This window comes from Abramis brama (genome assembly GCF_963993115.1).
Source record: "Abramis brama genome assembly, chromosome: 10".
Classification (NCBI taxonomy): domain Eukaryota; kingdom Metazoa; phylum Chordata; class Actinopteri; order Cypriniformes; family Leuciscidae; genus Abramis; species Abramis brama.
This window is the reverse complement of record NC_139972.1, coordinates 9,138,634-9,165,477: the sequence shown is the minus strand read 5'-3', so window position 1 is coordinate 9,165,477 and position 26,844 is coordinate 9,138,634. Positions and strand designations below refer to the sequence as shown.

Below are 26,844 nucleotides of genomic sequence, written 5' to 3'. Positions count from 1 at the left end.
GATAGACGAACTCTTAAAAACACCAGAAAACTGAAGAAAAATCTCATAAATAGTGTTACTTATCATTGTGCATGACAAAAAGTCGCCTTTTTTTATTGAACTCAACTGCAAATAAGATTGGAGACTTGGCATTGATTAACAGCTTAAATCATAGTGTTTCTCCCACAAAACTATTGTATTTTACAAGTACAGTGTACAAAACAATAGTACACACAACTTTTAATGGTGCTTTTTTATGCCTTACGAGCTTGACTGTAATCTTAAAATTGAATATAATATCACCATCCACTTTCATTGTGCATCTCACAGGAAGATACAAATTATTCTACATTACAAAACCTTAATTTTAAAACTTTATATTCTGGATAGCAGAGAAGAGTTGGGCAGCGGCGGATGATCTGTCAGGCATTTACTGACATTCACTGAGTTATTCATGAGATCCTTGAGAATGTATGAAAGGGATATTTTTACAGACACTGATGAGTGAGTGTGAATTATAAATGACATCTGCAGGAATAGCTTCCGTAGATCTCGCTCGGTGGGCGTTGTGTGCATGAATACAGTCGCTCTGAAATATTCCTGGATATTTGATCTGCTGTGCATATATGCAAACACTGAGGATTAGGCCTATTTACCTGTAATACTCATATTGGTTCTGTATTCTTTTAGTTTACTGCTTGACACCATTTATGATCATAGCCTATATGTGACCCTGGACCACAAAACCAGTCACATGGGCCATTTAAAAAAAAAATTGAGATGTATGCATCATCTGAAAGCTGAATAAATAAGCTTTCCATTGATGTCTGGTTTGTTACGATATGACAATATTTGGCCGAGATTCAACTATTGAAAATACGGAATCTGAGGGTGCAAAAAAATCAAAACATTGAGAGAATTACCTTTAAAGTTGTCCATTTATGTTCACGATTGTGCTGCATTCACTCACAAAAATACAGTTTTGATATATTTAAGGTAGTCAATTTACAAAATGTCTTCATGGAACATGATCTTTACTTAATATCCTAATGATTTTTGGCATAAAAGAAAAATCGATAATTTTGACCCATACAGTGTATTAATGGCTATTGTATTGCCACAAATATACCCGTGCGACTTGTGATTGGTTTTGTGATCCAGGGTCACATATGTTGAATCTTATTGCTTCTTTTTCTGACTTTGTAGAATGTGTATTGGAATATCACAATAATCACTCACAGCAGTGAGAACTGAGGCAAAACACTCTTAGAAGAAAAGGTTTTATAAAGAAGCTTAATTTAGGCCCTTTCACACCGAGAACGATAACTATATTATTTTCCACACCATGAAGTAACCTGTTAAACATGAATGTACTATGCAGTTATTTGAGACATTTCTCCTTATATAGAACCTTTTTGCCATAAAGGGTTCTTCAGAATTGAGTCAGTTACCCTATAGTTCTATGTAGAACCCCATTGAACCATTCCTTTCTAAAGCCCTATTCGGACAGGATTAACTTTACAAGGGTAGATGGAGGAATGTAATTTTATTTTACCATAGGACGTCTGTAATATTAATGGCCAATTCACACAAGATATCTCAGTAAAACTAGCAGAAGTGGGAGGAGTAACTCGATTTGCGCATCGCTGTCACCCTCCTGTCGTCATGTGTGTATTACGTTGCTTCCTGATATCACGTGGGCAAACACATATAACCTATATAAAACAGTTATGTCCGGTCAAACGATGTATTGATTAACTTCAGATTGGATTGTGTTGGTAATAGGCACTTATCTAACATTAAAAGATGTTTTGTGCCTCTAACAAGTGCTTTCGATCTTCTTTCTGATCTGAAGTGTGTGTTGAAAACACTTGAGTTTGAGTCCCAGCATCTAGAACGCAACTGAATGCATTTTCAAGCGTCTCTATACTTGAAAAACCGTGGAAAACTACTTTTAAACACGAAATGATGAAATATTTACGTTCATACTGTATTTACAGAGGGTCTATTCGCACTGGATTAGTATTACCTGTGGTAATTTTTCCGGACCTTTTTACTCAAGGTAAAAGCCGCCGTAAGCTTTAGTGACATTGTCCGTAATGATTACTGATATGGCACATTCGGACGGGACTAAAATCACAGAGAAGCTCTGGTAATATTTACTTTGCCCCACCTCCATGTCAAACTAGTCACGTCCGAATAGGGCTTAAGAGTGTATTTATGTGATTTGTGATTGCATGTAATCATGGGAGGCTGGTTGTGATGGGCAAAAATAGCCATCCGGTGTATTGATCCCGTGTGTTATTAGGCAGACATGTCAATCTTATTATTATTATTAATACAGGATTTAATTTAGTGACCTGGGTGGCTTCAGGACCACGGACAGCTTCAACCAGTGACTTAACCCCCCACTTCCCCAACCACACCACTACACATTCATGTCATACATATTCACTATTCAAATTCATATTTTGAAATATTTGTTATTTTTATATTTTCAGTTTGTTTTGTTTTTTTGGTTAAATTCGAGCAATTTTATTATGTGTTTTTGTCATTTTTATTAGTTTTTGTTTTTAAAAAATATTTCTAAATTATTTTAACTTCATGCCATTGTAACTTGATTGTGTTGAGGCTTCGGTTCCAGTTATTTTTGTTGTACAAAAACAAAAAAAGCTGTCCGTTATGCTGCTTGATATTGCAAACTGTTTCTTGTTATCACATTATTTTAATTCATTAATTCATTCATCCCCCCCCCCAAAAAAAAAATTAATAATATTCAATCATTATTCACTCATGAAATTAAGTCGTTATTCACTTATAATCTCCCCCTCACAATACGCTGATTTCACGCAGCCGTTATTTTGAAATCGAAAGCGAGGCTCCGGTGGGAAGAAAACCGGAAGTGTCGCCTTTAATCACAGGAGAGTCGTGAATACGATGGCGTATTGTTGTGTTTAATGATGTTTTGTCAATTCTAAAACTGTACATACATTTCTTTCATACTTTAGACTATATACAGTGAAATTCATTTATAAATATATATTTTTTTTATATAATTCAGAAAGTAAAAAATGAAGCAGGAATGAACTATATACATCCTATATTGGATATTAACATCCAATAGTGTAAATCGCGGCAGCAGCTTCAGGTTGGTAGTCCAAAGGCATTGTTGTTTATCTTTACTTCCGGGGTTTTTCCCACCGGAGCCTCACTTTCGATTTCAAAATGGCGGCTGCGTGAAATCAGCGTATTCTCATTCATGCTTAAACGAGCGTTGCACCAAGTGCCATTAAAGGCAGATCGCATTGGTTCTTGTGTGTCACATGATTGATCACAGTGCAGCTTGGTCATCTCTGGCGGAAAGTGATATAATGACTTAAATTTTAGTCAGTTCCTCACACAAAGCTCATGTGCCCTTAGAAGACTTTGAATTAAGCAAACAAGTTGTTTTTTTTTCCACTTTAAAATGTCCTAGTATGGAAAACGGTACGAATTTTTCTATTGTATAATATACTGTATCTTCTTTTGTGTTCCATGCAAACAATAACAGCATGTGAGTTTAGTCACAGTCGCTTTAAAGGGATTGTTCACCCAAAAAATTAAAATTGTCATCATTTACTCACCCTCAAGTTGTTCCAAACCTGTATGAGTTTCTTTCTTCTGTTGAACACAAAATAATATATTTAAAGGATTTTGGGAACCAGACAGTTGTTGGACCCCATTGACTTCCATAGTATTTATATATATATTTTTCCTACTGTGGAAGTCAATGGGGTCTGTCAACTGTTTGGTTCCCAACATTCTTCAAAATATCTTCTTTTGTGTCCAAATATTTCGTTTTTATGGTTTTAGTTAACAAAAATAACCCTGACCCACGCTCACAAAAACTCATGCACATGCTTAGTTTCAATGTCACCTTTCACCCACTTTTGGATTTGTGCAGAAATCTGGGCTGTTGTTAGACGTTACACACCTCTATATTTACCACTTTCAAATCTGCTCTCCTCTCACGGATGGGGTCACATGGGTCAAATCTAACAAGTAATCGCCCATGATCTTTTGGTTTATGATCATTTGAATGCTCTGATGCTGTTCGGTGTTAGTGTGTATTTATGGAAGATTGACTGTTTGTTTTTCTTGTTTTAGAAACAAAGCTTCACTGACACATCGCAGAGGAGAAGAAAAGAAGAGGAGGAAGTGATATCGTTATTTCTACTTCATTCTGCCAGTATGAGGCTGAAGCAGGATGTGAGTCCAGTAGTGGTCGTCATATTCAGATTGGTGGTTTGGCTTTACTCTCTCATCTCGTACCTGCCGTACCTGTTGCTGAGATCGTCCGAACTGCAATCGTTCTCCGAGTGTTCGCGGAGGGTGAAAGGCCGTTCCCTGAGCGCACACCCGTCGGGACCGTACCGGGATGTCGGAGCGCTGAGGGCGTTGGCAATGTGCCTACAGCCCGGGGTGAACACACTCGATCGGGTGTTTGAATCAACCGTAAGCCGCTACCCTGACCTCGACTGCCTGGGCACCAGAGAGTTGCTGAGCGTGGAGGAGGAAGGTCAGGAGGATGGAAGAGTCTTCAAGAAGGTGTGTATCGTCTGAAAGTCCATGCTATGCTTTGGCCCTTCAAAACTTGGATGTGTTGAAGGAGCAACGCTTTGTTTCCCCCCCCCCATATTGTTGGTTAAACCAAAAGTCATAGTTTAGTTTTTATGAACACTTCTCACCTTAGAGATGGTTGACTAGTCATCCACCAATGGATTAATCATTGAAAACATGCTAAAAAAAAACACTGAAAACTTGCTCATCAAATAAGGAATAATAATATATTATAAAGTGATTTAAAAGTAGCCTATTGAATTACCGTAAAACTTCAAATAATAGCCGAGTCCCAAATAGACGCCTGTCTCTTTTACACGCCTGGTGTGGCTACAGGTTTGGATAAATAAAGGCCGGTCTCAAATAGAGGCCTGGTCTGTTTTTTAGTTTCGGGTTGTATTTAATCTTCTAAAACCCGTCAGATCGTCTGTTTAAGCCAATTGAGCATTTTAAGCCCTGCGCATCTGGACCATCTGGACGGGAGCTGTTAGCGCAAGCAAGGCAGGCAGAGAGAGTTAGCGCCGTGTCGCGTCGCGTCTATGACAACTCGAGGTTTCGAACACCGGACGCGCACTTTGTCAGTTAATGGCCAGCAATATTGTTGTGTTTAAGGACATTATGGAATTAAGATCATGTCTGTACTATGTTGAACTGTACAATTAAATACAATCATTGCTTAGTCTGCAGTCTGAATTCACTTTACCTCAGAGCGTCCGTTAACTGAATGAATTGAGAATATCACCTGAAAATCCGATAACATCAGCAATTTTCATTCAACCAGCTGATTTCTGTAAATGAATGTAAAACTAAATGTATATTTTAGCACAGGGTGAAGTCTCGACACTAAATTAAAGGCCTGTCTCATATAGACGCCTGTCTCAAATACAAGCCGGTGCAGTTCGGCGATTTGGGAAAATAAAATAACATGATCCTTCAGAAATCAGTATAAAATGATGATTTGCTGTTCAGTTATTATTAGTTATTATTGGGACTCAATTAAAAATAATTGTTTTTTTTATTATCAATGTTGAAAACTTGAACATTGAAATTCCCTCAGAATTCTTTGACGAATAGAAAGTTCAAGACAAGAACAGCATTTATTTTATTTAAATCTTTTTTTAACATTGCAAATGTCTTTACTGTCTCATTTGATCAATTTAATGCATCCTTGCTGAATATAAAAAATCGTAATGAATCTAAAGTTTTGACCGATAGTGTGTATTCAAATATTGGATACATTTAATAAACATGTATTCAAAAATTGGGCCTGTAAAGTTAATGAGCTGATGTCATACTAATAAATGTGATGATTTCTGAATAACATGTTTTGATAACTTTATAAATGGTCTGAGTGGAGTGGACTAATAAGGGAGGCCTGTTTTGTGTTGCGTGGGTGTGGGTGTGTATGTGTGTGTGTGTGTGTGTCTACATAATACATTAAACTCTGTTTTCGAAAGCACAGAGAAAATCTTGTTTTCCATGTCATGACCCGTTTAAGTCAAGCAGCCTGTAACAAACTGACCTGCAGCATGTGAATGATCTCTCAGTGCTGGTGGTAATCCTATTGTCCAGCGCTGGAGCAGCTCATGTAGTAATACTGTTCTCCTGTGTTGCTGCTGTTACTCAACCAAAGCTGCCAAACATGTGCTGATGTTGTGCAAGATAAAAAGGGCTTGATTATGCATCCCAAACAACTGCTGCTGGATGTTTCTTTCTGCTGGGTGATTCGCTTTTGTTCTAACATTGTTTAAGAGAGTGCTCTATTTGTACACTTCTGGTTTGAACATCCAAAACACAAACCTGATGCACTTTTGTTGCATTTTATTCTTTATTTTATTTTCCATCCTCTTTTGAATTCATCAGGCTGCTTTTATATCTGTATCTTCAAGATGATTATTATGTAAATGACTGGAAATTCTTTGGATGTAAAAATAATGACAACTTCCTTACAAAGTTTCTGGATACTGAACAGGCATCGATATATATAAATGTTGAAATATATACTGTGGAGGGATTTTTCAAGTTAATTTGTCCTGTGCACAAAAAAAACATGACAAACTTTACATTTAAATGTGTATTATATAGCAGTACAATACAGGAGAGAAAAAAAATATAATTATACTGTTCTCAATAATAATACTACTACTTTGTGTTTGTAAAAGTTAAAGTATGTCTACATAGTACATTAATCTTGATCATATCAGAAAACAGGTTTTTCTTGCTATTTTGAAGAGTTTGAACTATTTTCTTTTCTTTCTTTTTTTTATTAAGCAACATTATTACCCAGATCTTTAATTGTAAAGGTCAGACAGAGGGTTTAAAATGTACTATAGGTGCATCCCCATTCGCTATTCTATGCCTTTTTGTAGTATAAATATAGTGTGAGTAGTGTGTTCACTGTTAGAACTTTTTGACTCATTTTTTAAATAAAAGATTTCCTGTATCATAAATCGATGAACTTTTGCTTAAAAACAATGAAAAAATGCCCTATTTTTTTTTTTTTTTTTGAAAGGTCACCCCAGATAAAAAATAGGACAAATCATACAACAAATGTTACTGCTTGTGCTTAAAAGTAAGTAGCACTTCTTAACTTTCTATAACTGTTTAGAAACTTTCTGGAACTTTCTAGAACAGTTTTTCTAGAACAATCCAAATCTTGGTATACATATATGAGAGCGGGAGCTTTATAAGCAAACAACTCAACTTGATACTTTTTTATATTCGTTTAATATAATATGACATAAGCAGTAATGTTTGTTATATGGTTGTTCTCCTTTTTTATCTAGGGTTACCTTTTTTAAACTTAGAGGAATTAGGGGCTTTTTCATTGTTTTTAAGCAAAAGTTCATCGATGTATGATACAGGAAATCTTTCATTTGAAAAATAGTCAAAAAGTTATGACCCTAATGGTCACAGTGGAAACTCCAAATGGAAATTCCCGGATGAAGTGTGGAATGTTGGACTCTTCATGCTCTGAACTGTCACAATTTTAATTACGTTGCAGAGAGGGGGGAGTTTTCAGACTCTGATGTTGAACGACAAAATAACCTTATGAAGGTCGTACACAGTGCACAGTGTGTAAGTGCACAGTGTGTAAGTGCATGCAAAGTGTATAGTGCATAATGTGGGACACAAGTGATGTTATGACTTAAAAAACCTTGGCTAGTGAACTTTTGGAAAAAGATTAAACAAAATGCTTCTGAAATGTAATGTTGACTATGTATGAACCCTATAAATTCTCCATGACCTGTGACTATATAATGAACCAATAGGAGGAGCTGTTGATCTGTAAAATTGTAAAGTCTGATACAGTGGCAGGGGGGAAAAGTTGAAGGACTGAACAGGTGGACTAATTACCCTTTCATACTCTCTCTGTTTCTCTGCAGGTGATTCTGGGAGAGTATCGCTGGATGTCGTATGATCAGGTGTATAAAGAAGTGAGAGCGTTCGGGAGCGGTTTGGCTTCTCTAGGACAGAGACCTCTGAAAAACATTGCCATCATCTGCGAGACCAGAGAGGAGTGGATCATAGCGGCGCAAGCCTGTTTCATGTACAACTTCCCATGTGAGTCACACGAAACAAAGAACATCTCTTGGGTTCAGCAAAGAGCCTTCTTATCAAGAGCCGGTTTTAGGCTGTTTAGGTTTCTTGAGTTGGTATAGGATTCTTTGTGGATTAAACATGTTTTTTTTAAAGAATCAGCACATACTTTAGATTGTGCAAACTCATTGCAACATGCCTCAAATCTTTTAGAAAATTGCAAATGCATAGAAACACCCAAGCGACTTCCCATAATGCCCTAACATTGTCATCTTCTACAGAAATGACAAGCTTTAGTCAATTTTACTTATTTATGCATCATAGAAAACACAACATGGTACATAGGCACGCCATGTGACACTGTTGTTCATGTTAACATATGCACATCTCGACCCGCACATTTATGCAAGTCTACAGCCAGATTTGTTTCATATTTGTGTGTTTATGACACACATGGGGCTAATACAGAGGTTTGTGTGTGTGTGTTTTGAATGGAGGTCAGATTGTCCTCATTGCACTGCTGTTATATAAACTCGCCATCCTCCCCCCCTCCTCCTCCTCCTCCTCCTCCTCCTCCTCTCTCTTTTCCTTGCCTTCCTTTTTTTCCTCTCACTTTCCCTCTGAAGTGTCTGATGGCGACGTGATTTTTCTCAGGTCTGGGGCCATCCCTAAACACACACTCACACACACAAAAATAAGGATGTCCCCTCAATGACTCACTCAAACACACACTCACACACACACACACACACACACACACAAACTCAAACACACTCTCACACAAATATGTGTGTGTGTGAAAAATATATATATAAATTAAATGCATTAAATGTGTGTGTATATACATAATATAATACATTATATCATACATATATTGTATATATAATATATATATATAATGCAGTAAATGATGTGTGTGTGTGTGTGTGTGTGTGTATATATATATATATATATATATATATATATATATAATACAAATAATTTATAAACTAATATAAATGTATATATTATTTATGTTTATTTTATTGTTTTTTGGAGACGTGTTATCATGAGATTCACCCCCTCGTGTCTGTGACATAATGTGTTCACACACACACACACACACACACAGACTTCTATGTCTCTTTGGCTGACTTCTGCACCCTGGTGTTCCTGTCAACATCAGATGCTCACGTACTTGTTGTCATCCGGCCTACGTGTGTGTGTGTGTGTGTGTCTGTCTGTCTGTGTGTGTGTGTGTGTGTGTGTGTGTGTGTGTGTGTGTGTGAGGGAGAGAGTAGCTGTGTGTTCATATGTTGCAAACATGAATTGTTTCATGTGTTTATGTTAGATAATGTGTGTGTGTGTGTGTCTGTGTGTGTGTGTGTGTGCGCTCTTACACATTTAAGCTTATTTGCATGTGTGTGCATGTTGATGTTTCCGTGGTGATCTCTTTTCTGTTTGTGTCTCACGGCTGAAGTGTCGCGCCCTCAGGCAGTGACGCAGACTGATGATGTCACAGAACGCAGCTCACGGACCCCCTATGTTCTCAGTGTGCTTTTGTCAGTGTGTGTTTATGTCTGTGGATGAGCACAAAAGTAAAGGCACATGGATTGTTTCATGTATGTTTGTCATTTGCAAAAATGTGCATATATCTATATGAATATTTCTTCATATGTGCATGAATAGCTTTGTTTACTGTGTGTGTGTTTGTGCATGTGTGTTCTGGCTTGTGCTTGTTTGCCCTCATCCTGAACTTTTCACAGCCATGCACGCTGCTGCTACTGATAACTGACACAGCTACACAACTGCATGCTCAAACTTGTGTGTGTGTGTGTGTGTGTGTGTGTGTTTTATATATATACAATGTTTATATATATGTTCACAAAACGTCCCCACAAAGATGATAATATCCAAATTCCTTGTCCTTGCGGGGACATTTTTGTCCCCATGAGGAAAACAACTTATTAATCATACTAAGTGATGTTTTTTGAAAATGTAAAATTGCAGAAACTTTTCTGTAATGGGTATGTTTAGGGTTAGTGGATATAATATACGTTTTGTACAGTATAAAAATCATGATGTCTCTTTAAAGTCCCCATAAAACCTGAAGACCCAACGTGTGTGTGTGTGTGTGTGTGTGTGTGTGTGTGTGTGTGTGTGTGTGTGTGTGTGTGTGTGTGTTTTACAGTGGTAACTCTTTACTCTACTCTGGGAGGTCCTGCTATTGCTCATGGACTCAATGAAGCTGAAGTTTCCCACATCATCACCAGCAAAGACCTTCTGGAAACCAAACTCAAGGTGATCAGACACTCTGGACTGTAGTTCCTGCAGTCAAAAACCTGACTAACAAAGCGTTTTATGTAGTAATCTTAACTGGTTTTACTCAGATATTATTTAATATGACTTAAAAAAACATCTAATGTAACTAAATATGTTGCTGGCAAAGGATAAAGTAGTTACAACATCTACCAGCAGGGGCTAACCAGCCAAACTTTGACCCCTTGGACTTAAAGGAACACTTCACCCATTTGCATTAAGCTTTGTATCGTTAGAAACCCAGTCGTATTTTTGAATGGTCGTGCATTATTCCCTCATTTTCCCCTGAGACGGGAGAAATAAGGATTTCAGTGTTGCAGTTCCTGCTTATAATGATGTAAAAATCGTCATTTTGTGTCATTCCAAGCAGGCAGTCCCATATCTTTGTAGAGGGGTTGAGACCAGGGCTCTACGCTAACTTTTTTCCCAAGGAGTACATGTGCTCCTAAATGAAAAAATTTAGGAGCACACAAAGAAATATAGGAGCACAGTGAAAAAAGTTGATTAAACTGCTCAATTCATATGGATTAGTTTTATGATCTTTTTATGAACGTTTTTCGAAGCATCAAAGTGGTAGTTGTGTAGGCTGTCAATGGAGGGAAAGAAATCTGTCAATTTCATCAAAAAGTTCTTCATTTGTGTTCCGAAGATGAGTGAAAGTTTTACGGGTTTGGAACGACATGATGGAGAGTAATAAATGACAGAATTTTCTATTTTGGGTGAACTAACGTTACCTGTTTAATAATTATGCAATTATTATTTTAACCTACTTCAAAATATATAAAAAGAATGAACACCTCAATAAAGTATAAAGTGCTAAAAACAAAACAAATGCCTGCTTGCTTTTTCCCTTTGCAGTACTTGCAGTAGCCTATATTAAGTTACATCAAAAATGAGTTTTTGTCGTCTTCCTGTCCTCAGTGTGGACTGTTTTGGTCGTAACTTCAGTTTATGCACTTGGTCTTTTGGTGGGACATAATTAAAATAAAATTTGGTGGGTTGCTAATAAAATTTTGATACTCATTTGCAAGTAGGCCTATTGATAGTGTGCGGGAGTTCATTATTTTGTTTTTTTTGCACTTGGTCTTTTGAGATAATGACTATAGGCTTCATACTGTGCTGCGTATCTAGCTGGTGTAGCGGCCTGTTTACACCTGGTCACTGCATACGTTTTTACTGATCAAAACGATTTCATGCGTTTTTACTGATCAAAACGATTTCATGCGTTTTTACTGATCAAAACGATTCCATTTACACCTAGTCACATTGTGTGTTTTCGCAAAACTAAATCGGATCTTCTATTCCCGCGTTATATGCAGATTTAATGTAGGCCTAGTTCACGTCACCAAAAGCAACCAGCATTTTATTGATCATCATAAGCTCATTTCAAAATCAGCGATAGGAGAGAGCGACAGCAGCACTGGTAACCGTTAGCCTAATATAATTTCGTTTCTTTACTATTAATGAATATGATTGTGTGATGAGCGTCTACGACTTACTTTCACTTTAATTTGCGGCAGTTTGCGCGTTAGCTTGATGAATGGATCGCTCATCTGTCGTGATGCGTGTTGCAGTAGCATCATCATATCTGGCTATAACATGACATATAGCCAATAACACGCTCTCACACGTTTATTTTTAGCACTGTTGGGACTGTTGGGACTAAAATCCAGCAGTTCCCGCACATTCCCACACTATTTCAGTGATTGGCTCAATGGTTGCGAATCGTCGCTCCCATTTGAATAAAGTTAAGCGCGTCATCAAATGTTCACATCACGCAGTTGCGACCCTGTCCTCTTGCTTGCTTTCCATGTGAAATCAATGGTATGCTTCGCTTCATTGCGCTGTTGTCTGCAGTGTATTGAGAACAGCCTGTCACTCGCACACTGTGCTCGTAAATTATTTTTCAAGTTCGCACATAACTATTTTTAGGCGCAAATGCGAGTGAATTACTCGCACTGTAGAGCCCTGGAGACTACAAACACTCGTTCCTCATTTTTCCAGGGGGTGGGACCCACTCATGTACAGACCTATTACAGATCAGTGTGTGGGACTTCAGTTGCAGTGAAGCAATATCCGCCATCTTGTTTGGAAGCTAAGCTAACAGGCGCTGTCAAGCCAGATTGAAGTTACGACTTGGGAGTGGCTTGCGGAGCTGTGCAATGTGGTGCATTGTGGGAGTTGTTGTCTTCCATACAAATGCGCCCTAAAGTTCCTTTCTGTCTTTCCTCTGTCAAGAAGGCACCAAAATCTAAATTTATGTTACATTTCGACTACATATGACCCACTTTCAATAAAGATTAATGTTCCCACGGGTGAAATGCTCCTTTAACTGAGACCGCATGGGTACATCACAGCCTACTTTACATGACCCAACCAAATCCCAATAGATAAATCATATCCCTCCTACTGAATATTATATTTTGTTCTGAAATACATCACATTATGGCAGTTAAATACATGCACTAATGTTTTTGTCTGTCTGTATTTTGACACACAGAACATTTTGCTGGATGTTCCGAGATTACGACATATCATCGTAGTTGATGATAAGCTCAACAGCAGCTCTGAATGCCCACGAGGCATCAGTGTCCACAGCATGGCGGCTGTGAAGAGACTTGGGGCCCATCCTGAGAATGGTACCAGTGTGTGTGTGTGTGTGTGTGTGAGGTCATTTTAGGTCATGTGAATGAGAAATCCTCCATCTGTGTCAAATTAAGGCCAGGGTCGAGGGTGTCCCTGACTCTTTCGCTCTGCCGTTTACTTCCTCCGTTATAATTCTCTGTGAAGCCCTCAACAGCTGGTAGTAGTAGTCGTCGTCACACACTGGAGAGTGTGTATGTGTGTGTCGGGTCATGTTTTCTCACACTGCCACAGACTTCACATGACATTGAGCTGATCTTCCTCCTTCGGCTCAACATGACATTCGCTCTGCTCTGTGTCAGCGTGCTAATGCTAAATCACATTGGCCCCTTAAAACACACTCACGCACACAAATGTACACACTCGATTCCCATGTTCCACATTAATGGTTCTAAAATCTTGGGACGGCTCAAATGGCACTCTCATTTTCAAAGCTAATACGTTCTGTTCCGCTACTGACATTTCACCCCCGCTTCCTGTTCTTATCTTATTTCATTCATTCACACATACAACTATATTTTTACTTGGTAGTCTTTATCAATATACTTCAAACAACTATAAATTAAAGTTTACAACCTATCCTCCCCTCATATGCACTGTTATGGGTTATTCACCAAATAATAGTAGTTTCAAACCAGTGTAGTTTTTATTTGTTAAAACTATTAAAAATCATTTTGATATAAACCTGAAATAAAATATAAATATTTAATGAAAAACTTAAACCTGAAAAACTTAAACTTTAAAAAAAGGTAGACTAAAATTAATTGAAATAAAAATGTTAAAGTTGAAGAACAAAAATGACCAAAATAAAAAAATATAGAAAACATCTCCTTGATTGACATGAGACTGAGTACATTTTTATTTTTGGATAAGCTATTCCTTTTAAGAATCCTTCCTATTATAACTCAAGTATGTTTTTTACCACAAAAGCCATATAAGCTGGCATGTCATTAACAAACAAACTAATTCCTTTAAAGCAACACTAAGGAACATTTTTTACCTTAAAATAATGTTTCCAAAATCGTTTCAGTGGTTCATCAAGTCGTAACAGGGTGAAAGGCACTTTTGCATTCGCTTTGCGGCCCTTTATCGGCTATAACCGCACTATGCAAGTTTGCCAAACCGGGTCGCGTTTCTGTATTTCGAATGAGACATAAGAAAATTGCTGTAGTGAATATACATGTTTTTTTGTTATTCTCATATCTAAAATATTGAATTGTCTTGAACTCTCTATAAAATGAATTTTTATCATAATGATTGGAAAATTCATATAAATTCACGAGTCAAAGGGTATGGAAACTGTATTAATGATGTGTTAAAATGGAATAAATTCTGAATGAAACACTGATTTTATTTTGCTGGACAGGTAAAGTAAAGAATTATTCAAATAATCCTCTTACATTTACACACTCAGGAGATCAAGGCAAAGCTCTGTGATGTTATAATTAAACACTCAAGAGTACAAAGGTCTCATCTGTGATTTTACAGTTGCACAGTAATGAGGTGAATGCACTACTCTATGATGTCACAACAAATAAGCATTGAGGAGATCAAAGCCCTGTTCTGTCACTGTTAAGCATTCTAAAGCCAGATATAATGCATTCTAATTGGAATGCTAGTGATTAATAGAATAATCCCTTTATATATGTGACCCTGCATCACAAAACCAGTCACAAGTCGCACGGGTATTTGTGGCAATAGCCAACAACACATGGTATGGGTCAAAATTATCGATTTTTCTTTTATGCCAAAAATCATTAGGATATTAAGTAAAGATCATGTTCCATGAAGATATTTTGTAAATTTCCTACCGTAAATATATACAACATTTATTTTTGTGAGTGAATGCAGCACAATCACGAACATAAATGGACAACTTTAAAGGCGATTTTCTCAGTGTTTTGATTATTTTGCACCCTCAGATTCCAGATTTTCAAATAGTTGTATCTCGGTCAAAACAAACTATACATCAATGGAAAGCTTATTTATTCAGCTTTCAGATGATGTATACATCTCAGTTTCAAAAAATGGACCCATGTGACTGGTTTTGTAGTGCAGGGTCACATATAGAGAATATAATTAGACATTTGTAGTAAGTTCTTCTGATGTCTCCACAGCGTCGAGGCAGAGACAGGCTCCGTGTGCCTCTGATGTGGCCGTGATCATGTACACCAGCGGCTCCACTGGAGTGCCTAAAGGAGTCATGATTTCTCACAGTAATATAATTGCCGCAATCACTGGCATGGCAGAGAGGATTCCCAACCTCGGGTATGGAAACAAATCCATGCTAACATCCCTCGATCTGTCATGTCTTGGCATTAACTGTGCACATGCAGTATTGTGCATCCACTGATGTGTTGGTGGATGTTGTATGTTTATCAGTGTTTCCTAGAAAACCAATCGTTCCCTATGGATAAAATAAACAGAGAGTGAGAAAGAGAAAAAACAGTGACAGTTATGGGTCTGTGGGAATTTCTGTGCCATGCACTGCATATTATATATGTCATGTATATTTTATTGTCCAATTCTATTGTGTTTGAAAAAACAAACTGAAAATACAGGAAAAACTGGTAACACTTTACAATAAGGTTTAATTTGTTAACATTAGTTTATGTATTAACTAACATGAACTAACAGTGAGCAATACATATGTTACAGTATTTATCAATCTTCGTTCATGTTTGTTAAAAATCCAGCTGTTCATTGTTTGTTCATGTTAGTTCACAGTGCATTAACTAATGTTCACAAATACAACTTGATTTTAATAATGTGTGAGTAAATGTTGAAATTAACATGAACAATGATTAATAAATGCTGTAGAAGTATTGTTCATTCTTAATTCATGTTAACTATAGTAGTTAACTAATGTTAACTAATGAACCTTATTGTAAAGTGTCACCAACTTTCTTATTGTTTGGTAGCTTTCTTAAAGATATGTCTATATAAAATAATGACCATTTAGATGTAAATGTGGTCCTCCTTTTTCTATTTTAAGCCTTTAATTGTTTTTATGGCTGTTGGTAAAGTAAAAGTTCAATGTAGTATCAGAAAAAAATCACTTTTTTTCTGTATATTTCTATTTTAGTTTTTATACAAGATGTGTAGAACAGGCCTGATGATTAACAGAATAGTATAGCAGTCTGACTAACTAGATACTGTATGTTTAGATATAAAACAAATATTTTCCATTCTCTGGTTTTAAATTTAAAACCTGATGTTTATATTAAACAGACAGTTTTTGTTTTTGCAGTGAGGATGACACATACATTGGCTACCTTCCACTGGCTCATGTGTTAGAGTTGAGCGCTGAGATGGTGTGTTTTGCTCACGGCTGTAGAATCGGCTACTCTTCACCACAAACTCTCTCAGACCAGGTAATAACCTTTTGCTCCTATTGACTGTGTACATTCTGAAAGTCAAAACACAGGCCTATGATGTTACAGTGAGGCACTCAGTTCATCAAAGCGCTCTCTGTGATTGGACTCAGGAAATCAACACAGTGCTCTGTGATGTCACAATCAAGCATTTAAAGTAGAGACGCACCGATATTAAATTACTCAGCCGATACCGATAGCCGATTATTCAGAATGATATCGGCCGACGCCGATAGTTTGTTTTTTCATATGGATAAAAAAAATCTCTCCCAAATAATTCTGCAAACTATACAGAGAACCCTCTCATTTGACACACTATAATATTAGAGGTTAAAATTAACAACAGAGCTATTATATTCAACTGCTGTTTATTTCCAGATAATATTTACACTCAAATAAAAGCTGAAATGTTTGTATCTCAGTTACAGATATAAGGTAGTTTTCAAAAGCACTTGTCTTCATGGCAAATTTATTCAAACATATAATTAACAGTAAATAAGCTCCTCTCTAGTTTTTTTTTTTAAAGCTAACTAACAAACTAATGACTTTCCTGAGGTAAATGCAACACAAAGAGATATTGTTCACAAGCTTCACAAGCAAGTTTTATTGACATCTTTCCACGGTTAAAACACTGATTGAGTGATTACATCAGACATGACACGGATTTCGGTAAGTTGTATTTACCTTCTGATATTCATGCATGTTTTTCTAGATACAATTTGTATTAAAGTGGAAGAATAGACTCGCGCTCAGCGCTGCTGCTTGAACTGAGGCGCTACAGTGATCTGTCACGTCACATTTAAGAGCGTCAAAACGCCATTTATTGTTTGAATTTCGTGATAAAATGGACAGAATTTGAAAGATGACACTTTGTTTCTTTCTAGAAGTATCAAAAGCTATTTGCGATTATTGGGTGAGAGGTGCGCTACAAATAATGTTCAGTAGCCTATAGGGAAAAACTGCAGATCTGGCAACCCTGGCTTGAACTACGGGTGATTCATAGGGTCAAATAGAGCCTGCTTTTATGTAGCTGTTAATGCGTTATTGTCGCATTAACTTGCCTCAACTAACTCAACACGAGAGATTTTCTTCACACACAATGTGATTTGCTGTCGGTCATGTTTTACCGCACCCTTTTGATTGACAGGATATAATCGGCACTGATCATCGGCTGTTTTTAAACATTTTTAAACAAAATCCGCCTTTACAAGAGCCTGCTGTGCTCTGATTGGTCAGACGGCCCAGTCTGTTGTACTTGGTCGACCGCTTACAGCCCGTGTCAGAAATTAAACGTCTTTTGTCGACAACACAAACCAAACTCTTTCAGTATCCGCTACAACTACAGTGTTTGAGTGCGGATCAAAGTAGATTCTGTTCACGGCAGCCAATGAAGACCTTAGACTGACATTATTTATTTCTTTTAGGAGAAAATAACTCCATTTATTGTGCACTTTGATCTTTGAAACTTCACAGTCCTTTTACATTCACAAACAGCTATATAACACCCTACATTAAAGGTTATATCCTAAAAAAAAAAAGCATAATAGGAGCAAAATAATGTCACCGGAGAAAATGCTGAAATGCCAGAATCACGTAATGGAAAAAATGTGCAGCACTGTGGGAGTGTTCTTTGGTTTTGCAAATGGGTTGAGATGAATTAAACTTACAGAGATGTTTCTCTTTTTGTGTTGTTTTCACTTTATAGTCAACCAAGATAAAGAAGGGAAGCAAAGGAGACATTAGTGTCCTGAAGCCCACTCTAATGGCAGCAGTACCAGTAAGGCTGAAGCTTTCTCTCTGTTTCTCTCTGGGCTTTTGGGGTTTAATGTCAGCGAATGTGATTGTCCAGAATGATTCGCAGCTGTAAACAGAACGTGAGAAAGCCCGGTGTGGATATCCCTCTGACATACACAAACACACACACACACACAAGTAGTGACTCACACACTGTAGATACACAATTAATAATGTTTAATTTCAAGATTTTCTTTGCCTGAGGACACTGTAAATGCACACTCACTCACTCACACACGCACACACACACACACACACACACACACTGTCTTGGTGTGGTTGGATACGAGGGTCCCTGTGGACTGATAATGACACAGCACAGCAAACTTCCATAAACACAGCGGCTGACACGGCTCTCTCAGCAGTGGGAGAACATCCGAATCATAAGGGAGCATTGAAAAAGAAAAAATCATAAGGGGCTTGTCCACCCTCCCATATCACAATGTGAAATGGAAAAATGTCAGCATGAACTCAATTAGATCCATGTCCACTTCCCTTGGTGGTACCAGATGGTAATATTACCATTGTTCTGAATGACTACCATATTCATGTACCATGAAATATTATACTTTAAGTTTTTTTTAAGATGTGTTCTACTTTTTTGTGGTAATTTTTATCCTCCTCTCTCTGTGAGAAGAGGTCATTGCTTCTGTGCCCACAGTCTAGGGGTCCTTTTGTGATATCATTTCCTGTTTTTTTTGTTTGTTTTTTCACAGAATGGCCTCCTGCATGTTGATTATACCTCAATGACTTTTGTTTGGTGGACAAAAGTTTTTGAAATGTTAAAAAACATATTAATAATGTAATAATAATTTAGCATAAAAAACTATTTTTGTCAGAAAATTCTAGACTTTTATATTGTATATTTTATTGTATATTAAATATGTTAGTATGTATATAATGATTTTCTATTTTATTTCTTTTTTTAAATATTGAGATTTGTGAGACTTTTTTCCTGTCTTATGATGTCTGGGGGAGGGTTGCACAAAATAGACATTTTGGATTTCAAGCCCCACAAAAAAATTATAATTTTAAATCAGAAATGTAAACGTGAGTATCATAAAAGAGGTGTATTCAGGTCATCTCAAGCGTGACATGCATTAACGTTTTAAAAAATATATTAATGTCTGGAAACAAAGACATTCATGTAATGTCAGAGAGAGATAGAAATCCCTTTTTATGTTTCAGTGAGGTCATCAGTTATGTCTGCGGCTCTTATATGCACATATTTTCTCTGTCCGTGTGTGTAGGAGATTATGGATCGAATCTACAAGAATGTAATGCTAAAGGTGGAGGAAATGGGCGCTTTTCAGAGGACTCTGTTTCTACTGGCCTACAACTATAAGATGGAGCAGCTTGCGATGGGATACAGCACTCCACTGTGTGACAAGTACATCAAACACACACACGAATACTCTCATACACACATACAAACTCCCTCCCTAGTGTTGAAGAACATTCTTTACAAGCTGCTCATGATTTAGAGTAGTAAAACTACAGTAAAGCTTGTGTTTCGAAACTTGAACACGTATATTTACATTGTTATAAAACTGTAATGAAAAACATGTAACTTGTATAATTGAATCAGTATTTATTTAGCTCAGTGGTTCTCAACTAGTTTGGCCATGATGGGACCATAGACTGTAAAAAATATGGACAAAGCGTCTGTGACGTCACCCATAGACTTTCTGAAGAACGGTTTTGAAGCCGTTTATGGGGGGTATGGGCGGCGCCATCTTGGAAAATCTTGGGAAATCCTAACCCCGCCCACCTTCTGGCCAATCCATATATGGGTAAAGGACGCAGCGCGCGTCACTCAGCTCGCTCTGCTACTCCGGTTATCTCTGTGTATATTTTAGGCAACGAAATATGTTATAAAACACCATACTAACTCTTTTCGTTTTCAAAGAAATCTTAAACATTATAGCCACACAAATGTGGTTCAGGCAACGCGTATTGATTATATTCACTGCATATAACGTTTGCCTATTTATAAAAAAACAAAATATAAAACACAAACCTGCCTCTTTTCGTTTTAAATATAATATAAAAATATTAAACATTTTAATATGGTCCAGGCAATATGTGCATTTGTACTAAACAACAGATTTTGCAGTAAACAACATTACAGATCATCTTCGTTGTATTAAAATTTAAAATGACAAAACTCAACCCAGTCTCTTTTTGTTAAATTTCAGTTTTATCAATATTAGCCATTATAAAAGTATAAGTAAAAGGTATAAGAAGCTATACAAATAAAGCAAACAATTCAGTCAAACATACAAAGTCAGCGCTCTAGTCTAACCATACAACGATAAAGTTAAATAGCTTATAAAGTTATGAAACTTCCCCTCAGCCAAAACGATTGGCCAGGGAACAAATTATAGATTCACGAGACCAAAAATTGCCCATTAGATATAGACAAGACGAATTATATCTCATGTTTACCCACTACAGAGACGCCAGTCAGCGGCAAACGTCAGAACGATTAGCCGAGGAAAGGCTGTTTCAGGCGGGGAACATGCGCCGAGCGTCCGCTGATCGTCTGGATCTAACAACTGCATAAAATTTTCATAAATATTTAAATAAACCACAGATTTGAGCTTTAAACAACTACATTCTCGCCTGAAAAACTCTTAAAACTACATTTCATGATACAGAAACAGTAGTATTATATTTCAACTGTGTTAAAAAATGGCGCTTCTTATGTTGTCATTCTCCTTGGCGCAGCCTATGCTCGTTATCAGCTGTCAATCAAGCTATCAATCAAAGTTAACCACGCCCTTATTTGTCATACATTTTATATCTCAATACGATCTAAACTAATGAGTTAGAAAAAAATTCACCCCCCTCACAGTTGTCAGGCACTCGGAAGTTATCGAAAAATACAATAAAATTCAATGGGACCAACCTGTAAAAACATGAATTTATGCTGTGAAAACTGACATTTTAACATGGGGTCTATGGACATTTGCTCCCTTCTGAGACCTTCCTCTAGCGGATTTTCGATGTATTGCAGTTTTTCGCACTTCCGGGTAGGCTTTATTTTTCAGATTAGAATGTTGCCGCTTGGATGGGACAATGGGATTGTCATCAAGCCGCGACCCACTTTTTTTTAGGACACACACACACACACATATATATATACAGTATATATATATACGTATCATATATTAATACATTTGTAATAAAAACCAAGCAAAATTATTTCACAAAACTTTTTGACACTCACTCACACACACAAGTACCATCCTCCTTTACTTAACATACACGTAAATTGTAAGAATATGACTAATAATTAATAAATAGTAGGTCTATAAGATAAGGCTATTAAATAGCAGTCCCAAAATAGTTTTTGTTAATACAATAAAGTTGGTAAGTTGGTATGAGCCACCACCATTCACTTAAATATATACAAAATAACATGAAAATAAAGTGGCATTTTGGGGTTATGGAAACAAGTTACCAAATACACAATACTAACATGAACTGTTACTAAAACATATGGAAACTGCTCCTGATGAATAGAAAGAACATCATACCTGCATGCAAACAGTGTGCGCTTTTAAATCCAGTTTCACTTTATTTCGCCGGTCTGGAAGGCGTGTCTAACGCTAACCAATCAGACCTCAGGAACCGCCCCAAATTCCGCAATAACCAGCCAGAAAAAAAGATAAATATATTTTTTAAAGTCAAGGCGATCATCATTTTCATGATCGATCGTCGCTGTCACGAACGAGTACTCGATCACTTTTGCCCATCACTACTCAGAACCACTTTTGGGTTGCGACTCACCAGTTGAGAAACACTGATTTAACTAAATATTTATTTCACTATTCTTGGAATACTGAGTCAAAGTTTTGAACCGGTTCATTGAAATATCCGAAAAAAACAATCTACCACAATCAATTAGTCTTCTCAATGCTACTCGAACGAAAGATGACATTCTGGGATGGTGCATTTGATTATTATTGAATTATCATTGAATAGCAATACTAATTTTGGTAACTCCCCAAAACTGGTTCTCACAGTCACTGACATCCCTCACACACACATACAGAAACTCGACACATCTTACACGCATGTCCTCAATATACTCTACCATCAAAGCCAAATCTTTCTTCTCTCTCCAGGCTGGTCTTCCGGAAGGTTCGGGCATTGTTAGGTGGACGTTTACGAGTGTTATTGTCAGGCGGGGCACCTCTCTCTGCGGTGACCCAGCGGTTCATGAACATCTGCTTCTGCTGCCCTGTGGGTCAGGGCTACGGCCTCACAGAGACCTGCGGCGCCGGGACCATCAGCCAGCGTGAGATTTACACCTCTACTGTGCACTGTTATTTCATGATTTCAAATACTAATACTATTCAAATACTATACTTCAAATACATATTTTCATAACCTGCACTACTACCTTTAAATGTGTGGGGTCAGTAAGACATTTTGTTAAAAAGACATTAATACTTTTATTCAGCAAGGATGCATTAAATTGATCAAAAGCATCAGTAAAGACATTTATAATGTTACGAAATATTTCGTTTTCAAATAAACGCTGTTCTTTTGAACTTTCTTTTCATCAAAGAATCCCAGTTTCAACAATATTAAGCAGCACAACTGTTTTCAACATTGATAATAATCAGAAATGTTTCTTGAGCAGCGAATCATCATGTTAGAATGATTTCTGAAGGATCTTGTGACACTGAAGACTGGAGTAATGATTCTGAAAATTGACATAGGTGGTCAGGAAGAAGACAAGATGAGGCACAGAGGATCTAATTTGCAGCACTATTAATTTAAATGTACTAAACAAAACAAAGATACAATGAAGGCAAACGTGTGAGCTAACACAAACAGCACCAGACAAAGAACAGACAGAAATGAGGGCATTATATACCAAGCAAACTCAATAAACAAAACAAGGATCAGGTGTGTGAAATCAGTGTATCAATCAGTAACCATGACAACAGAAGGAAACACAGGATAATAATGTGATACAAACTAAAAAATCCATTAAAAATAATACTGAAACAGAAGAACGTGATAGGAGGAATAAATTACATTTTAAAATATATTCAAATATTACTGTTTTTACTTCATTTTTGATCAAATAAATGCAGTTTTGGTTAGAGACTTCTTTTAAAAAAAAAAAACATTTAAATCTTACCAACCCCAAACTTTATGGTATGTAAATATAAGTAGTGTTAAAGGCACACAATCATGGATATTGTAACACTTCAATGGGTCATATGATGGAAAATAGACTCTCATTCAACGTTGCTATAAAGCTCACGTTTTTACAACACAAGTAATACGAGCAAAACTACATTGTCCCATTGTGGTCTGTGGTGCAAAAAATACATGACTGACATCATAAGTGGACCTCAGAGTCCAAACAAATCATGATATGATCTCTCTAATACGTAAACAGATTCTGAATACTCAAAATAACAGTAATTGTGTATTAATGAGAAAATTATATTTACAAAAGTCCAGCCAAATGAAACTAGGTCTCTAACTCTATATCCTGTTCCTTAAAAACGTTAACATGGACATTTATGGAAGACAGTTGCCTTGTAAAATGATTGATGGTTGTGTTCCTAAGAGGAATCTATGGTGGAACAGGCAACGCAGCTGGTGACTCCTGAAATATGAGATTTTTTTTTAAGCGAAGAAACACATTTAGTCATATGTTATAATGTTTTTTTCTGCAATGGAAATAATTATATAACTGTGACCTTACAGCCAAAGCACAGATTGTTTTATTTGATCTTATTGTGTGTGTGTGTGTGTGTGTGTGTGTGTGTGTGTGTGTGTGTAGTTTGGGATTACAGTACAGGACGAGTTGGCGCACCATTGGTTTGCTGTGAAATTCAGCTGAAGGACTGGATAGAGGGTGAGTGTGACACACACACATACACACATTTATCTGCTCTTATAAAAATACTGTCATGGACGTTTACCTATCCATCAAGAGATACGTCTGGTGGTTTGCTACCTCGAGAGAATTATGAGCAATATAACAGCAGAACAAAAGAGAAGGAAGTGGAAAAAAGTATTTATGGTCATTTGTGGCCTTGTAAGGAAGACACTTCGAGCGGCTATTTCTGGACAGATCAGCTCAGCTGTGTTCTGTAAATGATACACAGCAGAGATGGGACCAAGTCACACATGTGCAAGTCTCAAGTAAGTCTCAAGTCTTAACCTTCAAGTCTCAAGTAAGTCCCAAGTATTTTTTTCTTGGGCAAGTCAAGTCAAGTCACAGGCTATGTCAAGTCCAAGTCAAGTCACCTTATTATTGTAATTTTACCTGCAGAATCTAATCTTAATAAAGTGAAAAGACAAGATACTGACAGTAAATTACAATAATTTGGATTTGCATTGTAAATACTCATGTTCAGTAAAATACATCATGGAATCAAACAAAATTGTAACTTCATAAAATTATTTATTTTTCACTTCTGCCAACAGTGTTTTAAATGTTTTAAATTTTCAACATTGAGTCCATAAAACAAATAACAGCTTAACATCCAACAGACTCCTCTCTGAACACCTCTCTCTCTCTCTCTCTCTCTCAAACACACTCACTCTCACACACTCTCTCTCTCTCACACACACACACACACACACACACACTCTCTCTCTCTCACACACACACTCACCCTCGCTCTCTCTCTCTCTCTCTCTCACACTCACTCTCTCTATCACACTCACTCTCTCTCTCACACACTTACTCTCACACACACACTCACTCTCACACACACACACTCACTCTCTCTCTCACACACACACACACACTCACTCACTCACTCATACTCAGTCACTCATTCTCTCTCTCTCTCTCTCCCTCACACACACACACACACACAGTTTTTGTGTACAGATCTCGGAGCATAGGCTGCCTACAGTGACGCGTTTTTTTGACGGCCTGCTTATGGGGCGGCAGCTAGCGGATCGTTAGGAAAGATTAGATGAATGTGATCATTTATGTTTGGGCCTTTTTTAGGCCTGAAACCGCTGATACAACTTTTAATGGCTACTTTAGCTATTATTACATTAGCTAACTACCAACTAACCAGATAACTTTAACAAATTGACAAGCACTTACAGGGCAGAATGGCTCTTCAGATGACGGACGAAATTGGAGGTTGTCGTCTGGCTGTCCGCGATGTTAATGTTGCATGTCTTGCAAAGCGCTGTTCGTCTTTTGCCATCTTGTGAATAATTCTTGAGGCCGAAAGCGATGACCCTCGGTACCCCTCCGGCTGACATGTTGATGTGATATCTGATCTAAGTGGGCGTGGTGTGCGTAAGGTACGAGAGGGCATGACTGATGATAGTGTTGTGATCCAGTCATGACAACGCTATTCTCAGCCTGCGCTCCAGCTGGGTCAACTTTATTTTTTAAAATAATTTATATATTTTATATTCAAACTGTAAACATGATGTGATTAACACTCAAGTCATTCAAGTCATCTTGTCTCAAGTCAAGTCAAGTCCCGAGTCTTTAACTTCCAAGTCCGAGTCAAGTCTCAGGTATTTTATTTTTTGTCAAGTCAAGTCACAAGTCATAAAAATAGCGACTCGAGTCGACTCGAGTCCAAGTCACCAAGTCACAAGTCCCCATGTCTGATACACAGTAACCAAACGTTTTTATTTGAAAACGCATTAAATTACTATGAACAGTCTATATTCATTACATAGGAAAATACAGGCCAAAATGTTATATAATGGCAGCATTATTAAAGCCATAAGAATGAAAGGCTACGCGTCACAGGGATTAGATGGTTACACTTTTATGCTTTAACACTAAGGCCTCACAAAACATTATATAACGGTATCTAGGCAGTCTTCGCTAGCTTGCAGTATCACTTTGGAGATTACTGTGTTACCCATTTCCAGCGACTTCTCTGATTGGTGGAGCTGGATTTGCCACAGTTTGTCAGAGTAGTTTGTTCAAATCTTTGAAAGACTTTCAGTTTGTTTGAGGCGCTTAGTAGCAAGTAAAGTAGATATCCATATGCAGATTAGCCTTCGTAAAAAAAGAAGTACACTTAATAAATACTTTTTTTTAAAAGTATGCTGAAGTAAATAACATACTTTCAAAGAATATACTTAACTATCATGTATACTATACTTACTGAATGTACTGTTTTACTGTGTAAATTAGAATTACTAATGTAATTTCTATTGAAACTTGTGTCATATTTAAATATACTACAACACAAAACACACTACAGTTTAAATTATAATCAAACACATTAGATGTGCTTTAGTATGTTAGTCAACACATCAAAATAAGTGTACTCCTTTAAAGCATGACAAAAGATATGAAAAGATAATGATTTAGAGTGTAATCATGTAATTTCACATTATTACAAAGTGCACATTTTAAAAGTATACTTGAGTGTGTTAAGAAACAGTAATGGAAGTGTACTCTCTTCAAGTACACTAAAGTAGCCTTTTATTTAATTAATCTTATATTATCTGCAAGTAAAAATATATACTTTTAAGATTTGAAGTACTCTACAAGCACACATTCAATACAATTAAGCACACTTCTTTTTCACAAGGATTCATGCACTAGTCGACACACACTTTCTGACAATTTTCAGTGTTTTAA

General features: G+C 37.0%; 1 protein-coding gene across 4 annotated transcripts in view; it reads left to right on the top strand.

Moving 5' to 3' along the window:
• acsl3a (acyl-CoA synthetase long chain family member 3a) overlaps positions 1–26,844 on the top strand; it is a 36,863-nt gene that overhangs the window by 3,656 nt on the left and 6,363 nt on the right. For 3 of the 4 annotated variants that reach the window (XM_084125962.1, XM_084125964.1, XM_084125963.1), the window contains exons 2-11: positions 4,126–4,566; positions 7,965–8,142; positions 10,289–10,398; positions 12,917–13,055; positions 15,177–15,327; positions 16,310–16,433; positions 18,139–18,210; positions 19,478–19,617; positions 22,361–22,533; positions 24,043–24,117. In XM_084125962.1, the coding sequence (XP_083982088.1) occupies positions 4,210–4,566; positions 7,965–8,142; positions 10,289–10,398; positions 12,917–13,055; positions 15,177–15,327; positions 16,310–16,433; positions 18,139–18,210; positions 19,478–19,617; positions 22,361–22,533; positions 24,043–24,117 (1,519 nt within the window). In that variant the 5' untranslated portion in view covers positions 4,126–4,209. Of the gene's footprint in view, positions 1–3,986; positions 4,567–7,964; positions 8,143–10,288; positions 10,399–12,916; positions 13,056–15,176; positions 15,328–16,309; positions 16,434–18,138; positions 18,211–19,477; positions 19,618–22,360; positions 22,534–24,042; positions 24,118–26,844 lie in introns of those variants that run through there. The other variant, XM_084125961.1, reaches the window with a different exon arrangement.